This window comes from Micropterus salmoides, unplaced genomic scaffold (assembly GCF_014851395.1).
Source record: "Micropterus salmoides isolate LMB-PRFRI ecotype aquatic unplaced genomic scaffold, ASM1485139v1 Ms_hic_scaffold_14, whole genome shotgun sequence".
NCBI lineage: Eukaryota > Metazoa > Chordata > Actinopteri > Centrarchiformes > Centrarchidae > Micropterus > Micropterus salmoides.
Window position 1 is genome coordinate 15,544,727 of NW_024040485.1, and position 19,345 is coordinate 15,564,071.

Genomic DNA, 19,345 nt, shown 5'->3' on the forward strand with positions numbered 1-19,345 from the left:
CTGCTGTATTAAAGCGATCCATGTTTTTTAAGATCACAAGAAAGCATTGGATGTCCACATTACAAAGCTATAGATCTAGCATCTAGTTGTTTGATTAGCAATAAAAAAATAAATTGAGAGGTGACATAACAGTATTTGAATTTTGTCTTTGTCTTTCTATCCTATAGGAACATTTGTTATGACAGTAACATCTATTGACAAAGATGACCCCAAAACGGCGAATGGGATGCTGCGTTACAAGATCCTGTCTCAGAATCCCGAGAGTCCGACCTCCAATATGTTCACCATCAACAATAAAACAGGAGGCATCATTACGGTGGCAGCAGGCCTGGACAGAGAGGTGTTTAACATGTCTTCTTTCATTCTGTCTTTCTCTTAAAAGTATTAGTTTCGGCATTTAAGTAGGGATGCTCTGAAATGAAAATTCTTGGCCAAAGCCAAAACCGAATATAATGACAACAATTTTCATTTATTTTGCCTTTTTTTACCATTACATAAATTAAATAGTCAAAATGTGCGTTTTACTCAGTGTTTCCCACAGGATTTGCAGAGACTATGGGGGTGAGTCCAAGGCATGAGAGGGTCCGGTAAAGCAAATTACATGTGTCCATTTACTTTTAATGGACACATGTAATATGTTTTATACTTTCTGTGAATATAATCCAATTAATCTTATTTCCATCCTGCATAGATACCTTATTTTGAAAACAGGACGTTGTCACATGTGTATCCTCGCGCTAAATTCATCAAGTCCGACCCAATTTGATAAATAATGTTGTAAGTGGTTCTCATATCGCTTAACATGAAGACTTCACAGCCTCTCTTCAGGTAAGACTCTCATACTGCAGCACGTGTCTTTGTAAAGAGAGAAAATGACAGGATTAAGTTGCTAACCTGCCTGTCAGCTCGCTCTGGTCCGTTTCAGTTACCATAAAGGCTTGAATACGTGTGCACTCCAAATTTAGGTGCGGCTAGCTTAATCGCCTTCTCAAAAACGAGTGACAGAAACACTCAAAGTTGTCAGACCATTTGTTGCCTTTTCTAAGAAGTCAGCCACAGATGGAGTGGATGTGCTAGCAGACAATTCAGCAGAACAGCAGCGATTTTTGCGTCTTTCTCGGACACTTTAAAATGCTTCCACACTGCCGACATGTCAACATAATTGTTTGGTACAATTTATTCGGTCTTTGACGTATTAGGCCGAACACTGAAAGTGCTTTTTTTGCTATTTTTATCAGATTAATTTTGGTGGTGCATCCCTACATTTAAGTGAGACTTTCATTAGCAAGGTCATCAATTATATTTATACATTTGTGTCTTGTATTTGCCGCCTGTTGTAGATGTATGTAACAACACATCCATTTTCCATGTTAAATAAATGGGCTGTACATTTTTTTTTAACTATGATGACAAAACGCAGCTTGAGTATATTTGCTAATATCCAGAATGTCTGAGAACTAATGAGCCAAAGTGAATTTAGCTGATTATAAACTAAATGAGGAAGTTGAAATGGACTTTGCTGTTTCACACTTATTTACTCTTACAAGGAGGCCTTGTGCATCACTGAGCAGCTAAATGTTTCTCTTCCTTCATTCCCCCCTTCTCAGTCTTTCTTTACTCGCATTTTCTTCCCCTCTCTCCCTTTTCCCCGTGCTGTGAATGTTACCACTCTTCATTTAATTAGATTGTGTGGCTGTTTGAGAAAATAAATGAAATAATATAGAATTGGAGCCAGTTGGTGCAATTCTAGCGAGGGCAATCTGGCTAGGTGGCTGCTCAATCACTTTGGCCCTGGGGCCGCCGTTTTATGTCCGCCATTTGCCACCATGAAAGTAATTTGCCCGACTCTCATTACCTAGCAACTGGTCCGTCACCTGAGTGGCTTTTAATGTGAAAAGAGTCATTTGTTAGCTTCATGATGGTGTACATAGAGGTGCAACTATTACAAATGCACTTGCAAACACACATTGCCCATAGAGAATGAATCAGATTTATATAAAAAGCCACCATTAGTCATTATAATTAAGACGCTAGTCAGTTCATATTTGTTTCATTGTAGCTGACCACATTAATACAGATGTGCACTTAGTTACCAGCTTATTAGGGACGCTTCTTCTATCGCGATCTAGAACAATAGTCTAGATATAAATTCTAATCCTAAATAATTCAAGTCAAAATATTTTAGTTGACAGTTTGTCAGAGGTGTGGATTCAACTCTCTGGTCACCTTGGAGGCTGCTGTTAGTGGTAGTGTTGTGTTGAACTGCATTAAATTTAATGTTTTTTTCTACTCTTTTGTCCTCACTTAATACATGAGGGGCAGAATATTGGATAACATCACCCCTACATTCTGAAAAATAGCCATAGAGGTAAAGATAGGGAAGTATTTTATTAAAATACGCAGGTTTATCTAATGAACTGACAATTCAGTGGTTACAGAATTAGTTAAATTGTTCAAAGATCAAAGAATTGTGTTTTAATACTGCTATTGCTTCCTTCCAGAAAGTGCCTCAGTACACGCTGATCATCCAGGCCACTGACATGGAGGGCAACCCGATGTACGGCCTCTCCAACACCGCCACTGCTGTCATCAGAGTCACTGACGTTAATGACAATCCGCCAGAGTTCACTTCTGACACGGTAAGAAATGAACACATATCTGAGACATCAACACAGCAATCCTAGCAAAAGGGAAGCACCACAAGGACCCCCATTTCACTCCAATGTGGATATATGTGCTCAACCGTCAGTTCTGCTCACTTACCTAGTTCTGCTTGCCCAGCACTTCCGAAGCCATACAGATATACAAGTAGCCAGCCATGCGTGAAGTGTTATATCCCCCTCCAAATGTTGACACATGCAACTGCGGGGATGTCTGCCTGAGTGAAAGAGGCACTTACTGTGCTCGCGAATCACTGAAATTTGTAATGCTACTGTTGTGCTATCAGGGGAGGACAGGGAATGTGATGACCATGACCACATGATAAGTTACCTTAGATGTCTATTTACCCAAGATTGGTCCTGCTGTGCTGTGGGAGGCTGGGCTCGGTGTATTTTCTGCTGCCACAGCAGTATCACTAACAGCTCGCTGTTCTGTGCGTTCATGGTTTATTCATGCAGTTTTCCGGCGAGGTGCCTGAAAACCGTGTGAATGTCATTGTGGCCAACCTGACGGTGACTGACAAGGACCAGCCCAACACGCCAGCCTGGAATGCTGTCTACAAAATCACCGGGGGCGACCCCACTGGCAGGTTCTCTGTGCCCACTGATCCGACCACTAACGAGGGCCTGGTAACGGTCGTCAAGGTAAGGCCTCCTCCTCAAACTCCACCCCTATAAACCCTCAGACATGCATAGTAGATGTATGCATGCTACATTGCATGCTACCTGGCATTTAGAATATTCTGTGAGTTTACAACATACAGTGAATTTGATAGAATTGAAGATGTCTTGAATCTTATGTTGCTCCCTGTTAACGAAGAGAGAAAGGTAATAACCCAACTGTCCAGTTCAGGTGTTTGAAGAAAAGCAACTTATATGAGAAGAGTACTGATAACTCTGAAGATCACTGCAGCAGATGTGTCACATAATATTACAATTTTATTTTACAATAAATTTACTGACAATGAGTAGAATGGTAAAAGAGCTGTGCTACTAGCTTGAATCAAGTGTAAATTCAAATCCGTAATACATAAAAAAATAAAATAAAAATACACGTAGAACAAAATTTTAAAATTCTGAACACGTTTCAAATGAAATTGGTTGGTTGCACAACTCTTACGCCAGCTCTCTTGCTGTTGTGTATCCTTCAACTGACCACAAAAGGATACAGTCTCTATCTCATCTCACTGTGCATTGTGAGCTTTCACAATGAGATTTTTCAGGCAGAGGAAGAAAAAGCTTTTATTCGTTGGGTTGCTCTCTCACCAGTTTCACATTACCAAAAGTGTAATGTGATTTCCTTTTGTTTATTTTTTTCCCCGCATCTTGATATGTGACTCACGCTCCATGTACTTTCTCCCACTGTTTTCCAGCCTATTGACTATGAAATCAGTAGGACGTATGTGCTGACAGTGGAAGCGAGGAACGAGGTTCCCCTGGCCAGAGGCATTCACTCTCCTCGTCAATCCACTGCCACTGTCTCCATCAAAGTGATAGATGTCAACGAGAGTCCCTACTTCGAGCCCAACCCCAAACTTATTAAACTGGAGGAGGGAATGTTGCCGGAGTCAACGCTGACCACATTCACTGCACAGGACCCTGATCGCTTCATGCAGCAAAGCATCAGGTAGATTTTACAGTGAAACAGAAAAGGAGGAGGCATTCAAAAGACTTCCTCCAGGGTGTAAAGTTAAATTAATATTCTTAGAATGTCTGTTTTCCCTTAAACATCCAGCACAGCTGTTTAAATCATATGTTTTATCACACATTTAGCTAAAATAATTGGCAACAACCGAAATGAGGTTGCTGGTAGGTTTATGACTGAAACAGGACTGTGAAACAGGAGTGACATGATGGGTTAAGATGACTCTCCACACTGGCCACATTCGTCATCATTCCTGCTCAAATAACACTATGCAGCCAGCATGTCTCTATCCCATTCTTGTTGAACAAGCCCTATTTCTTTTTTCCTTTTTATCATCAGATGCCGTGCCTCACAGCTGTTTGGCTGTGCACGAGTTTATTTGCTTGAAAAAACTCCATGTGAAATAAGCTAGTTTTGTAATTCCACGGTTTGTCCTACAAATGAGTTTGAGCTACAGATAACAAGCCAGTTTGTTCTCCCTTGTGAGGCTGTTCTCAAAAGTTGGATTCATTATGTAAAATGGATGACGTCTAAAAAATGTATTCTGTGTAAGCAAAGAAAAACTGAGCATTTTTAGAATAAAGAGATGCCGAACTGAAAATTGATACTAAGTTCACTTTCCAAAATTGAACCTTTTAAACGTTCCAAACTTAAAAAAATAACTTGCAGATAACCCCTGGCTTGAAATTCAGCTTAAAGTGAACAGTAAGGATTATGAATCATTTGTAAACCTCTTTCCCTCCTCCCTTCCCTCAGATACTCCAAACTCTCAGATCCAGCTAACTGGCTAAGGATTGACCCGAACACCGGCCGTATCACAACAATTGCCATTTTGGACCGAGAGTCGCCCTTTGTGAAGAACAGTTTGTACAATGCAACATTCCTGGCTTCTGACAGCGGTATGTAACCATTCAAGTGGTACTGCAGTAGCCAAAAATACCTTGTTGAGCCCCTGTGATGCACCGGTTACATGGCCTAGGTGTTTTAGCCAGGCTGTTACACAAGCACTCTGTTCCAGTGCATTATTGTTAGAGCATTCAGGAGGAGATAATGCTGCCTTTTCAAAAGGAAGCCCAGCGGAAGTCTAATGTAGCCTACCTCTCAAAGGTCAATCTTCCACCCAGCATCATTTTGACTACCTCTGTGATGTTTTTCACCTGAATCCAGTGAACAAATGCACCAAATCTGGTGGAGAGAAAAAAAATCTCAGTTAAAGCAACAAAGACTTCCTCCGTGCTTGAAGGTCAACCTTGAACCGGGCACTTGGCATGTTTGGAGTGCTGACCACCTTAGTTTAAGGTTAATGTGCTAGCAATCCCTAGAGCCATCCAGCATGTGGATATATTCACCTCTTCCCTGCACTGGGGAGGATTTACCTCTGTTCAGGTTTACCCTGTTCTGCAGAGCATAGCTTAGGCCAATAGGCTTAAAAACTCTACCAATAAAGAGGTTTCTCAGCATTAATGGGTCAGGATTGGATGACTAGCTCCTTTGAGCGTGGCCTGAATGGTAAAAAAGCCTCTTAGCTGAGTGAATACATAGAGGAGCCTGAGAGGAGCGACAGTGGGCTCTGTTTGTCTGCTTTAGTATTCCCATCCTGTGTCCTTCGTCAGGAAGACGTTCTTCAAGCACACACACATACACCCAAATCTTCTGGTATCTCCCTCTTTCTGTCTACCTCCTCTCTTGAGATTAGATTCTCAGATCAGTATGCAGTTTGGATGGGTCCTCTACCACTAGAGTAAATAGCTGTTTAGAGTGTCTTATTATAGCATGAGACCCAAAGAATAAACTCCATACTTTACTTTTCACTGTCTACTGCATAAAGATTGCAAAATGAGAGCTGGCCTTTCAATAGTATATATTCCTATCCATATGTAAATTTGTAACCATCCCATTTCCCATAAATATGTATGTGCTGAGTGTGTGTCATTTAATGACCCATGCAGGTGTTCCTCCAGCAAGTGGCACAGGCACTCTCCAGATCTACCTGCTGGATATCAACGACAACGCTCCCAAGGTGTTCCCCCAGGAGGCAGAGATATGTGAAAAGCCAGAGCCAAACGCCATCAACATCACTGCACTTGATGGAGACCTGAACCCCAACGCTGGCCCGTTTGCCTTTGAGTTAGCCCACCGGCCCTCTGATGTAAGGAGAAACTGGACCATCACCCGAATCAGCGGTAAGACACAGAACACATATCAGTAACCCTAGTTTTCAGGTGCACTCAGTAGCGAAACGCGTTGTTCACAATAAATCACAGTAAAGTCATCTCAGTGTGCGGTGGCTTGTTTTTGATTTTTCATTGCTAAATCCTGCGATCTTCCTGCACCTGACTGTTGTTGCTGTGTGTGGGGTATTTCTTGTTTTGTATTTATTTATTTATTTTACAGGGTGGTGCTTGTAGGCATTGTTACATTTAAATAAAATGCAATGTATAGAGGAATTCTTGCCATAGCTAATTTGCAGTGCTTGTCCCTGGTTAGGCTTTTAAAGGAATCCTAGAAGACTCACAATAAAACAGACATAGACTAACAACCACTATAAACAGTAATAAAATCAACAATGACTAAAAACAACAATTAAGGACAACTAAAGGGAAAGAAAATATGTATGCTATATAAACCCATGTATTTCAGTGTTTAAATCAGTTTTATGTTCAATAATAAACTAATAATCTAATAAGATGATCCTTTTCATTATTTTTCAATTAGTGGCATTAAAAAAATTAGAAAGAAAAGAAAACCCTGTGATGTATATCTCTATCGAGAGAGAGAGTGAGAGAGAGAAAGAGAGAGCAAAATGTTATATTTATAAAATGTATAAACATAAAAAATATTCAGCATTCTGTTGTTTGGTAATTAAAGTCTGAGACATTGATTGATATGTGAACCCTCTGAACAACACTGGGGAAATATGTAAATGGCACACGGCAGAGGGGTCATGTAGAGCCGAGGCAGACAATATATTATTACATTAATATTAACAAGCAGCCACTAATTGTTTATGCTAATTTGAACTAAAAACAGGAGTGGAAAAACTCATTTATTGTGCGTTATCTATTAGATAGTGTGAGTTGAAAAGCGAATATATCTTAATAGGATAATGGCATTTGGATTATTGCTACTGGGAATTTAGCCTAAGCAGCATTATCAAAAGGTATTCTGTATATATTTATAAGCTCCAAATCTAAATCCTGACCATGTTTTGGATTAGATATGCTGATGCAACTTCCAGGTAGGAATTTATGCTGCATATTTGTGGTAATGGGAGTGTAATCGTAGTGTAAACACGGCCTATACAAAAGACTATTCAGGGTTTTCATTTAATCCCCTCGCAAAGAGTGCTCTGCTAAAGAAACATGCTGTTATTTTATTTTATACACATTGAGTAACTTAAATTCTGGTCTCACTACGTAATATGTATTTGCTCTGACAAGGAGCCACTCACTCTTCTGTCTTTTCTCCCCTTCACCTTCAGGTGACTATGCTCAGATGAGCCTGAAGATTGGGTTCCTTGAAAGTGGTATCTATGAGATCCCCATCATAATCACAGACTCGGGCAACCTGCCCATGTCCAACACCTCCTATCTGCGGATTAAAGTGTGCCAGTGCGATATCAACGGAGACTGCACTGACCAGCAACACATCATGGCCGCCGGTCTGGGCACTGGTGCCATCATCGCCATCCTCCTCTGCATCATCATCCTCCTCAGTGAGTGTCTCAGTGCCTGTCTCAAACAACACACTACACGAACACGCACTGGGATTATAAAGACAGCTAAACATTATCCGAGATACCGCCAGATTACTGTAGGATTATTAAAAAGATAGCCTTGATCAGGCCCCCATCCAAGCTCTAAAACATCGGATCCGATTATATTTGTATGAAAATATGTAAGTTATTATGTTTTGTAATATGAGATCTCTCTCTCTGTCTGCCTGTCAGTTCTCGTGCTGCTGTTTGTTGTGTGGATGAAGCGCCGCGATAAAGAACGTCAGGCCAAGCAGCTCCTTATCGATCCAGAGGATGATGTGAGAGACAACATTCTCAAGTATGACGAGGAAGGTGGAGGAGAGGAGGATCAGGTAAGAATTATGTGGTAAACACATGAAGTGTAGTCTCCTGAACAATTCTGTTGTTACGTTAAAGGCCCTGAAAACTTATTTTGTCAGTCTGCTTCTTACTGTAAATGGTAATTGTGTCCTAGTCCTACATTTACACTTTTTTATTTATTTTTTTTGCCAATGTAAGAAGAGTTTTGGTTATTCTGAATTTAACTCATTCAGTCCTGACGAAGCAGATAAGATTAGACAGCATTTAACTTTTGAGGCTGTTTTGTTAAATTTAAGAAAGGTCTTAAGCTATCAGTAAAAGTATTATTTGGTTTCAGCAGAGAAATCTGATCATTGTATTGGTACTAATATAAGAACATTTCAGGAAAAACACCCAGCTCTACATACCCTGAAGCTGTACAGCAATTCTTTTTTTTTTTTAAAGGGTCACATAAGGCGAGTGTATGGTCTTTGTTAGGGAGAAACATTCAGGTCACATCTACAGTATGCAGCACAATAGCAGTATCTGTAGAACTGAAGCAGCATAAGGACAAAGAGGACCACCGAGACCCTTTCTGCAAGCATACATGGACTTACAATGCATTCTTGCTAGTGTCAGTCCTGCTCATTATGCTTCTCCAAGATACACTTCCCAGTCATTCACAATGAGGAGCAAGACTGTTTTCATTGTAAACTGGAATACTCTCAACTCGAAATCTGGAATCAAACACATTTAGAACCAATCAGTTCTGGAAATATCGGAACCGTTTCCTGTTTCAACTGCAGCGGGTTCCTGTTTTGCAGCCCTAACGCACACAAACACACACGCACAATAGAAATGTAATGCCACAGGCATCAATGAAGTCACATCTCTTTATCTCCCTGCACTGATCCCGCACACACAGACACAAATTAAATTGTCGGAATGACCTCTTGTTAGCAGAACGGAATCATTTCATAAAAAAAGGCAGTAATATACCAACTGGGCTATTTTCTCGCTATTGGCTACAGTGCGCCAGTGACTTAGGTAGAGCAGAAATGAGCAGGAGACCCCGGGCTGACCCAGCACACTGCCAAATTATCTTCGGAGACTTGTAATTGGTAAGCTGATGTCATTTGGAGATAGACATCTGCTGTGGCACAATAATGAAGCTCTTTCTAAGGTAACAATATGACTGGAAAGCCATTACACATCAGCCAGTAAATAAGCAGGAGGGAGTACTCACTCACTTGTGTATTCACGTCCTCACTTTCACACACAAAATGCACAAACACGTGGACCAGAACACGCTGAAAAGGAAACACCCCTCAAAGGCAAATGAGGCAAACGGGTGCAGCAATTTATTGAGGGAAAACAAGCTTCCATTCTGAGTGGCGCAGAAGAGGGCATGGCGCCAGGAGAAAACAGTGTTGTCTGCGGAATTGGGGAAGTCAGTGTTGGATAAAAAATGTCCCTTGCTTTTCCCAGCAATGTGGTCTTTATAATACCCACCTCTGTTCTCCCTATCTCCCGCTGGGGAGGAAATTGAAGTGTCAGACCATTGGGCGCTCTGAGAGTATATGATTTTAGTTGCTGCTGCCATTGCCCTGGTTTGTATTGGTTTGAGAAGCACTCATTTCATCAAAGGCAGACAGCTGATCAGGCCGCACTTCCTGGACATGGAAAAAATGATGCAGAGATAATAGCAAATTGAGAAGTGGTTGTGCACAGGTGAAAGAATATCAGATGTAAGACAGAGATGAGTCACCTGCTTCTTCAAACGACCTCAAAATAATTTGATGCACATTAAACTTAGATGGTGTGGCTTTGGAGGTGCGCTTTGAAAGATGTTTTCATTTGTTTTTCCATCCCATGCAGTAATTGAAACAAAACAAATCAGACCTGTTTACTCAGCTTAGTGACTCATGTATTTGTCACTAGAGATCACCTGTAATATTATCTCAGGAAAATATCCAGTTTGTTGCAATTTAGGGCTTATTTCTCCACTTTTGGCCATTATTTCAATTATTATACCCTTGTACAAAATGAAGTAATTGCTAAGATTTGGAATCACAACGAATTATGTCCAACAGGGCAAGAAACTTTAGTGGATAGATTTAAGGGAACAGTTTGACATTTTGAAAAATATACTACTTTGCCTTCTTGCAGAGATAAATATGAAGCTTAATTTAGCACTAAGACTGGAAAAAGGGAGAATTGGCTAACCTGGCTTTGCCCAAAGGTAACAAAATTGGTCTACTATCACCAGTTTCTACTTTTTGTGCTAAGCTAAGCTAACCGGCTGCTGGCTCCTTATATTGAACAGACAGACATGAGAATGATAACATTCTTGGCTAATCTCATCTCCTCTAATTCTTGGCAAGGAATCAAATAATCAAATGTCCCAAAGTGTATAGTGATGTTGCTGCTTTAACAGAAGTGTGTGTTACTATTAGTAATAGGAATGATTGAATCAACTATGAAAATAATAAACTGGCTTCTGTTTTAAATTGCTCAGCTATGCCTCACAACAGATAGAAGTGTGTAAGGCTTAGCAGTGTTCAGTCTCCCATGTTTGAATATGGGTCATGATTGAGTGCCGGGGGCAGCCATTTCACCAGGCCAGTGTACGTGTGAGGAGTCAATTCCCTGAAGGGGGCCCGTATGTCATTAGACCTTCCTGCTTAGTTCAGCCATTATACGGCTCTGTTGCAATTCCTGTCACCAGTTCCTGACCACTCCTGCGTGTGACCCCAGAGAAGGTCAGGCAGGAGTCAGACTGAAATAGACCAATGATGTTGGATAGCGTAATTGCGTGTTGTGTAGCGACAAACGTACTTCTCCAGCTAGCCTTCGGAGGTTTCTGTCGTTCCCTATGAAATCAAATTACACATGAATAATCAATGTGTTTGTTTTAGATTTGAGATGATTCTTATAAGTGTGGAGTTGAGTAGGTGTTTGTCAAGTGCCCGCATGCTTCGTCGTGCTTGTATATCTGGGTTGTTTGTGCATCATCACAGGGTTTATATTTATTCTCATGTTTATTTTTACATTGGAGCGTCTGGCGCTTTTTTTCTGTTTGTTTTTTTTTGGGGGTTGGAAGTGAGCGCGCAAGCGTCTGTGTGTGTTAGGTACTTATACATGTGCAACTGAGCAAAGACAATTTTGAAGGGGGATATTAGAGATGGATGGATTACCGAAAATCTTCTAAAGAGGGACAATCCATCATGCACGCTTATTAGGCACACACCCTGGTTCTCAAATGGCATTTTCTCTATCATATCGCCTGTCACCGTGATACCATCCAGTCATTCAGCTCAGCTCCGCTCTGCTCTTCACCACAGCCTCCATCTCTCACTAACTCCTTTTCTCTCTTCACTCTTTCTCCTCCTCCTTCCCTGCCCATGACTTTGCACAAACTGCGCACCATTCAGGTTGCCTTGGTAATGTTAATAGGATTAGCGATGGCTTATGCATATCCTCCATCCCGTGTCTGGGCATTGATTAGAGCAAAACAGTCGCCTGCGCATCCTTCCTGCAGCAGGCTGCACAAATGCAAACACTCTGCAGCGTTTGATGCGATCCTCACTCAGCATGGACCCCCTTCAGTGTTGGCTCTTTTAATGTGTCAAATTGTCCCTGGGCTTGTGCTTCACAGACAAGAAGATTAAAATTTCCCTCGTGTCCGCTCAACTCCTCCAGCTGCATTCTAACTTAAAAATCTTCTCCACTCAGTTGAACTTCTCTCCCCTTGCACAGCTCAGGACGTCTTTAACTATTTAAATAATCACACTCAGTTTGGGGTCTCGTCACGGTGCTCAGCTAACACCCATCTGTCTCCGCGTTCCCCAGGATTACGACCTGAGTCAGCTCCAGCAGCCGGACACGATAGAGCCTGATGCCATCAAGCCGGTGGGAATCCGCCGTCTAGACGAGAGACCCCTCCACCCTGAGCCACAGTACCCCATGAGGTCAGCAGCACCCCACCCTGGAGACATCGGAGACTTCATCAATGAGGTAAATCTTGCGTTATTGAAAACTGAAATTGTTGTGTTGCATGGTGAAATCAAATCCCAAGAAAAGAGCTGGAATGAAATGAATGGATCAGTGCTGTCACAAAGTTTGAATTTCATTTTCAAGCTGAATGACTTTCTTATAATAAACTTGTATCTAAATAAACAATTTGCAATTTGGTTCATATGGCTCAGTATCAAGCAGTTGTGCATTGCCTTGTGGGGGGGGGGGGACTTTAAACTGAATCAATTATTATTAGAATTGTTTTCATCTTTTCCCAGCAGCAAGTAGAAACTTTTCTCATCTCACATATATCCGCTCAGACATGCATGAAGCCCAAAAAGTACATGATGCTAACTCACTTAGATATAATTGTTTTTCACCTCACTTTCCACTAAAGTAGAGTTATAGATGTGTCAGCATAGAAATAGGAGATGAGAGAAGCAATACATTGGCTTTCTATCGCAGTGCACTGTTCAGAGTGCCCTCGTTTGCCTGAGGCCATCATTGACTCCAGCATGAAGGGAGAATGTAAAATGAAAAGAGTAGTCATGTATTTTTCACAAGCTCCAACAGACAAGAGTTTCACAGCATTACAAATGGACTTCTCTCCTAGTTTTTGGATGGCGCCCATGTTTTTAGATTAGAACTTGCTCTTTCAGCTCTGCCTCCAGACCATCTATCTCTCCGATCCCTTAACCCGGGCACCACTCATTTTCAGTCTCGCCATGTGTTATTAATACACTTGTCGTAACAGATGATGTTGAGTAAAATGTAATATTTCACGCCGCTCAATAGAGAAGAGTTTCACAATGCACACCATCCTTCCATCAGACATGTGTCTTTAATATTCTCACAAGACCTTTGAGACATTTCAAGTCTGAGCGTCCTGACCCAGAAAACGCTCACCGCAACCAGGCAATGCTGATCTGTTTTTAGTGCCGGATTTGACTGTCGCTACAGCTCAGTCATGGTAGCTGTAGCGCTCACATGGAGCTGGAATCTGACCCAACTGATAAGGGCTAGCTGCCAGAGGAGCAGGGAGACAGAGATTGGTGGGGGAGGGGTAGGGGGTCTGATCTCCATCCTGTAATGTGCACACGCCCCAGGAGCTTGTGCCTCTTAATTAAATTAGAGGGGCAAAAAAAAGTAGGCATAGGTTTAGCATAAGGACTTTAACCTCACAGTCGGACAAACAAAGGTCTATTAGTCAGCTCCTGGTCTATTCCCACAGATGGGGGGCGGGGGTGTCTTAACATTAGATACATCAGCAACAACCTGACATGACCTCTGTTGGTCACAGGTGGACGCAGTTCCACAAAGCTGAAGTGATTGCATTCATTGTTTTGCATAGTGCCTCGTTTCAGCCCCAGCCAGGTTGTTTCTGAATAGAGTTTTAGTACACATCTCTTTTGTTATCGGTGGGACAGAGCAACTCCGAGAAGTGAGGACAGTTCACCATTTCACTGAGAGTCGAGATTGTCTCCGGCACAGTGAATGACTCAGTTACAATGAAATTACAAGGCTGAGTTCTGTGATTGACTAACCTTATGAAACTGCCAGTGGGGTTTTTTGGTTGTAGATGAAGGGGGCTATAACCAGCAGAGCGATTATGGTTGTAATTGTAATGAACGATCCATCTGTCATATTTCCAACCAAATTATCAGCACCACAGCCCAGAGCAAATACTTAACGAAAGCTAACAAGTGGAAAATAATTGCTAAGTGCCCAGGCACTTTAATTCAATCCATCTTTTTATTTGAGAGCATTTCAGCGCTATAATGGCAGCATAGAGGAAACTATAAATCTTTGACAAGTTCCCAGTGAGCTGAGGTCTCGTTTCTCTGTGTTGTGTTGCTCCACTTCTGTTAATTCATTTATTATTTGTTGAGTACCTCAGTTGTGGTGACGAGAGGGAGAAACCAGGCTTGGATCCAAAGTGGTTCATGGCCAAAGCACATCTCAACTCCTAGATTAGCAATCCATCAGGTCTCCTGGGTCCTGTTAGGGGGACAGGCTGGAAATCAATAACAATCCATAAGGACCTCTCATGACGCTATGAGGATTTCTAGGAATGTCGAGCACAATCTTCAGAACCATCAGCACCATGAGCCTCAAGTTAATACATACAGATATTCATGTGTGGCAAACACACACACATGCTCCTCTCACATCGGCCTAAATTGAGCTCAGTGCTTACTGCTAGGAGTCAGATAAATATGATATATTAAAGATGCTGCTATCTAGATTATAGATGACAAAGTATCGGTGCCGGAGTTGTACTGCCTGTTGAAGGGTCTTGAAGAGACGGGGGTTGCTTGCACTAAGGGTCAGTCGGTGAAGCGGAGATGATTCCAGTCATCTGAAGCGGCTGCTCATGAACAATCTTGGCTTTTGATCAAACAGCAGATAATCCTACATCTCGGAAACATCAGGAGAGTCCGAACCAAAACACAAAGGAAACGCATAGGAAGCTGAGCCTAATTAATCTTATTTCCTGAATAAGTAGAGGTGGAACCAGTAACTGGTTTAGGACAGAGTAGCCTGTTTGTGTGCAGCAGTAGAGGGGAAGGAGTTGTGGTGATGGGGGCTCACTCCTTATTGCAGACAGTGTTGGTGTGTAGATGCAACTTAATCTTCTCATCTAACCGTGGTTTTATTTCCTTCTGCACAGGGACTTAAGGCAGCAGACAACGACCCCACCGCTCCTCCCTACGACTCCCTGCTAGTGTTCGACTATGAGGGCAGCGGCTCCACAGCTGGCTCCCTAAGCTCCCTCAACTCCTCCAGCAGCGGGGGCGACCAGGACTACGATTACCTCAACGACTGGGGCCCTCGCTTTAGAAAACTGGCAGACATGTACGGCGGAAGTGATGACTAGGACACACAGCCACTCCTTGAAGGTTGAAAAGATGAGAAGGAGAAAAAAAATGAAGAGAAAGAAAGATTTCCTGTTGATGGACATGGACAGCTTCTGATATTCCCCGAAAGAGTGACGGAACTGTGACAGAAAAGAAACAAAAAAATACATAAAAATAAACATTGATTCAGAAATTTTTTCAAAAACAACCAACCTAGGCTTATTGTTGTAGTCTACGCATACATATGCTTGTTGAAAGCTTAGGCATAGGCTGTGGTCCAGTTATGGAGGATGTGGGAGGGAACACTGGTGGACTGTCACCACTTGGATTGTTGGTATTGAATGCGCTCAGTTACACTTGAATTTCACAGTACAGAAGCACTGGGATATAATGTGCCTTTTTGTACATTTTTTTGGATCTAAATGATTAGTTTTATGTTCAAGGCTTTAATGGTACTGACTTTTGGAGTGATTTCAAACAAAGTATGTTACACTCTGGTATGCTTCTACATGCTTTTTTTCTTTGGTTACACAATGCTCCTGTTTGTTGAAGATTATTTAAATAAACTACAAGACGAAGAAGAAATTAAGGATCGTCTGTTAGCTTGGATGGAAGAAAAAACAATTAAGAGCAGCACTGTACAGTACGCTAGACTTCTAGACTTTTTTCACTAAAAAATTAAAATTATGCAGCTGGTTGCAAATAAAGGGAGTTATGAATCATACTTTTGTAGCAGATTTTTTTTTCTTTTTCTTTCCTGAGGTGATGTAGTATTTTACAAAAACGACAAAAAAACTGTTTTGGTCTAATCTATGTACACTTCATTTGCCTTAGTCATCATCTGATATTTTCGAGTTTTACTTCACTGTAAAAAGATGTGTGTACATAATGTTTTTTTTTTCTTTATCTTTTTCTTTTGATGTAGTATATGAAGAAGTGCAAAAGTTCCAAACTTGTAAATGTATAATTTGGACTACAAATTCAAGTTTTTTGCATGTTTTTATCTTTTCATGACAACAAAAATGAAAAATGTTGTTTCCCAAATTTATTTACAAAGTGAAAAAAAATAAAAAATAAAAAACTGGGTGACATTAAATGTGTAGAAGTTAAGAGAGTTTTTTGTATAAAATATAAAAAAACACATTGATAAAAATTGAAAAGTAGTGATCTTGTCAGCACAACTGTTGAATTTGTACCAAAAAGGGGTGGGAGTGGGGTGGGATGACATACTAGGCACTAATTAATGAATCAGCTTTAAGACTGGAAAAGGTTTTGGACTTAAGCCTTGTGGATATCCATGTGTACTGGAAAACAAATTATACATCTCTGACCCCAACCATCCAAATAAAATGCTAATTTTGGAGCTAAAAACTGCCTCTTTATTTATTTGTTTTTACTCAAAATCGGCATTGTTGCAGAGGCTTAATTAGATTGCGAATTGTGCAATCTATCTCAAAGGACAATAGCTTTTTAAAAAAAAAGTTCATTGTACAATACTTTACCAGAGGGGAGAATAAATCATTCTTACTGTTATTTATTTGTGGTTTGCACACACTGTGTACAAGCATAATGCTTTAGGCCCATACAAGTCCATAGATGATAAGTTAGCAGTGGCTTGCAGGCTTCGAAGTAAACAATAAGCTCATTCTCTAACACTGTCTGCGTGTTCCTAAGCCAAGTCAAGGTCAAAAGCTCATGGAAATGCCAAATCCATCCAGCACCTGTCTGCTATCAGGGATTTGTACTGCAGGTCAGATTGGATTTGACCTCAAAATGAAGAATGCCTCCAAAACTGCCCTAGGGACTGTGCATGTATCTGCACTCCTGGGACATGTGCCTGGAAGGATAAAGACGAGAAGTGTTTGTGTGTGTGCGCTGGTATGTGGTGATGGTAGCAGCGTTAACGATCTGTTCAGCCGTCACGTGCGCGGTGAATTTGGATGATGACAGTTACAGAACGTCAACCATTGAGCCTTCACCTGCCCTTACTTTCCCCTCTCTCCTCTATTACTGTGGGACTTGTAATTCACAGAGCCACCACTTGCACCTAGTTGAATAGATGTGGACATGGCTTATTAATTCAAGCAAATTAGACAGGAGCGAGTTTGGTTTTGTAGTCCTCACACAAAACGCAATGAATGTCTATTATAGAATAACCAGTGAACCGTACGTGCCTTTTGTTTTTCAGACGGTGTAATCAGTGTAGCTGCTCTGTGTTAATCAGTTCCACATCCTGTACCTCTTAAGAACACTGGTAGTTTTCATACATCCTGCTGCATGAGGCGAGGAGTTTTTTCTCCAGTTCTCAAATGACCTTGTCTGGTGTATATCACTTATCTCAGAGTATGCATAGCTACGCACACCATTTGCCAGAAGCAACATGAATTTTTACATTGCCCAGTCAGATGAAATGTTAAACAACAAACTGTCTGACCTCGAGGTGTTGTTTCAGCTGAAATGGACTCAGATTTGTTTTGCCAAATCACTTCCTCTAACTTTTGAGGTTTTGAAACCAGACGGCTGGCTTTCATTTATTTCCTTTTGTTTCTGCTTTCCTAATAGAAGCGTTACACCACTTAAACTTACTTTCCTTGCTTTGATCTTGGGCAGGCACTGATGTGGTTAGTGACTCAAAATGTCAGAAGGGCTTCATCAAATCCTTGTTATGGCTTGGAACAACTGTGCAGCCAAGCAGGACATACTTTCGGAGGAAGATTTTACAACATTAAAGGAACAGTTAGACATTTTGGGAAAGTCGCCTTTTTGCTTTCTGGTGGTCAGTTTGACGAGAAGATTGATACCACTCTCATATCTGTCCATTAAATATAAGGTTTCAACCACACTTTAGATGAAATATAAACTATGCACCCATCTTATGCCTTTTACAGATTTAACAGTTTACCATGATACTTGCAAAATATCGATAGTTCACTTGTCCAGGTTCATCAAGTCCATAATCACGGCTTATGGATGCGTTGACACAAAATCTTATTGAATTATGCCGGGTTAATGACTTGTTATTTTTAAGATCACTATGAATATTTTGATCTGTTTTCTCCGAACATTTGGCATGTTTTGTATTTTCAAGATTATAATTCTGATGCACAAGAAAAGGTCTCCCAAAACCAACATTTTAAAAATGCAGACTTCTACCAAACATTGTGAGGCATGTGCCATCCCTCAGGGCTGCACTGGGCTTCTGCAACCTGACTGACTGAAAACAAGCTGGACAGAGAAGCCTGAAGAAGGATTTGCATAAAAAATAGCCACATGTATAGACAGATGTTCTAGCTAGATCATTAATTCATTAACCACTAACAATGCCCAGCTATTAACATTAAAAAAATGTGTATGAGCAGCAAGAATGAATTAAAATTAGACAATTAGATATAGTTTGCTAGTATATTCTTCTGACTTAAAACCACGGCGAAGTAACATTAACTGATCAATTAATAATAAGCTAAATAAAAATAAAAATAACAAGCTCTACCCAACTCATCGTCAGTCATCTTTGGGAATGTATGCAGAAGGGGTATGCCTTTTTCTGAAGTGGGTGGGATAAATTATAGATGCAGCCTGGCTCAGTAGGGATGAGCAACACCAAACTGTTAATTTGATATGATAGATAATTTTGTTACTTTTTGATACATTTTTTGTTACCAAAACCAATACTGATACTGAGCTTACATTTAATAAACTGATTTCTTAAATGGGTACATGATTTTTTAAAATAATGGTCAGTTTTATGATGATTTATGATCATTACACTTAAAGGGGCCTTATGTAGATTTCAGCGGCCACTAGCGGTGCATTTTTAAGATTGCAACCAGGTGTGTGCTCATACGTGTGCTCACTTGAACTCATGAGCGGGCATAACCCTAAACACAAGCGCTTACATACAGAAATCCTGCAATAAACGCAGAAACACCAGCATGTAGTCTGTGGCTTTTCACAAAGACATGTTCAGGTTCTGTTACTTCAACATTCCCTGCTCAGAGGGAGATCAACACCGGCTCCGTACCTTACATTCAGTGCAGCGAGACACCGGCGTATTACAATTAGAACCAAAGGCAGAGTGACATACAGACAGGATGACAGCTTCACACAACATGCTGGAAACTGGTAAACT

General features: G+C 41.0%; 1 protein-coding gene across 1 annotated transcript in view; it reads left to right on the forward strand.

The window, feature by feature from the left end:
* Positions 1–16,146, forward strand: part of cdh2 (cadherin 2, type 1, N-cadherin (neuronal)) — a 57,020-nt gene extending 40,874 nt beyond the window's left edge. The window contains exons 7-16 of the mRNA XM_038717956.1: positions 168–340; positions 2,502–2,639; positions 3,120–3,305; positions 4,034–4,287; positions 5,062–5,204; positions 6,255–6,488; positions 7,787–8,020; positions 8,255–8,394; positions 12,194–12,358; positions 15,030–16,146. Of these exons, the coding sequence (XP_038573884.1) occupies positions 168–340; positions 2,502–2,639; positions 3,120–3,305; positions 4,034–4,287; positions 5,062–5,204; positions 6,255–6,488; positions 7,787–8,020; positions 8,255–8,394; positions 12,194–12,358; positions 15,030–15,236 (1,874 nt within the window). The 3' untranslated portion in view covers positions 15,237–16,146. The remainder of the gene's footprint in view (positions 1–167; positions 341–2,501; positions 2,640–3,119; positions 3,306–4,033; positions 4,288–5,061; positions 5,205–6,254; positions 6,489–7,786; positions 8,021–8,254; positions 8,395–12,193; positions 12,359–15,029) is intronic.
* The last annotated feature ends 3,199 nt before the right edge of the window (positions 16,147–19,345 follow it).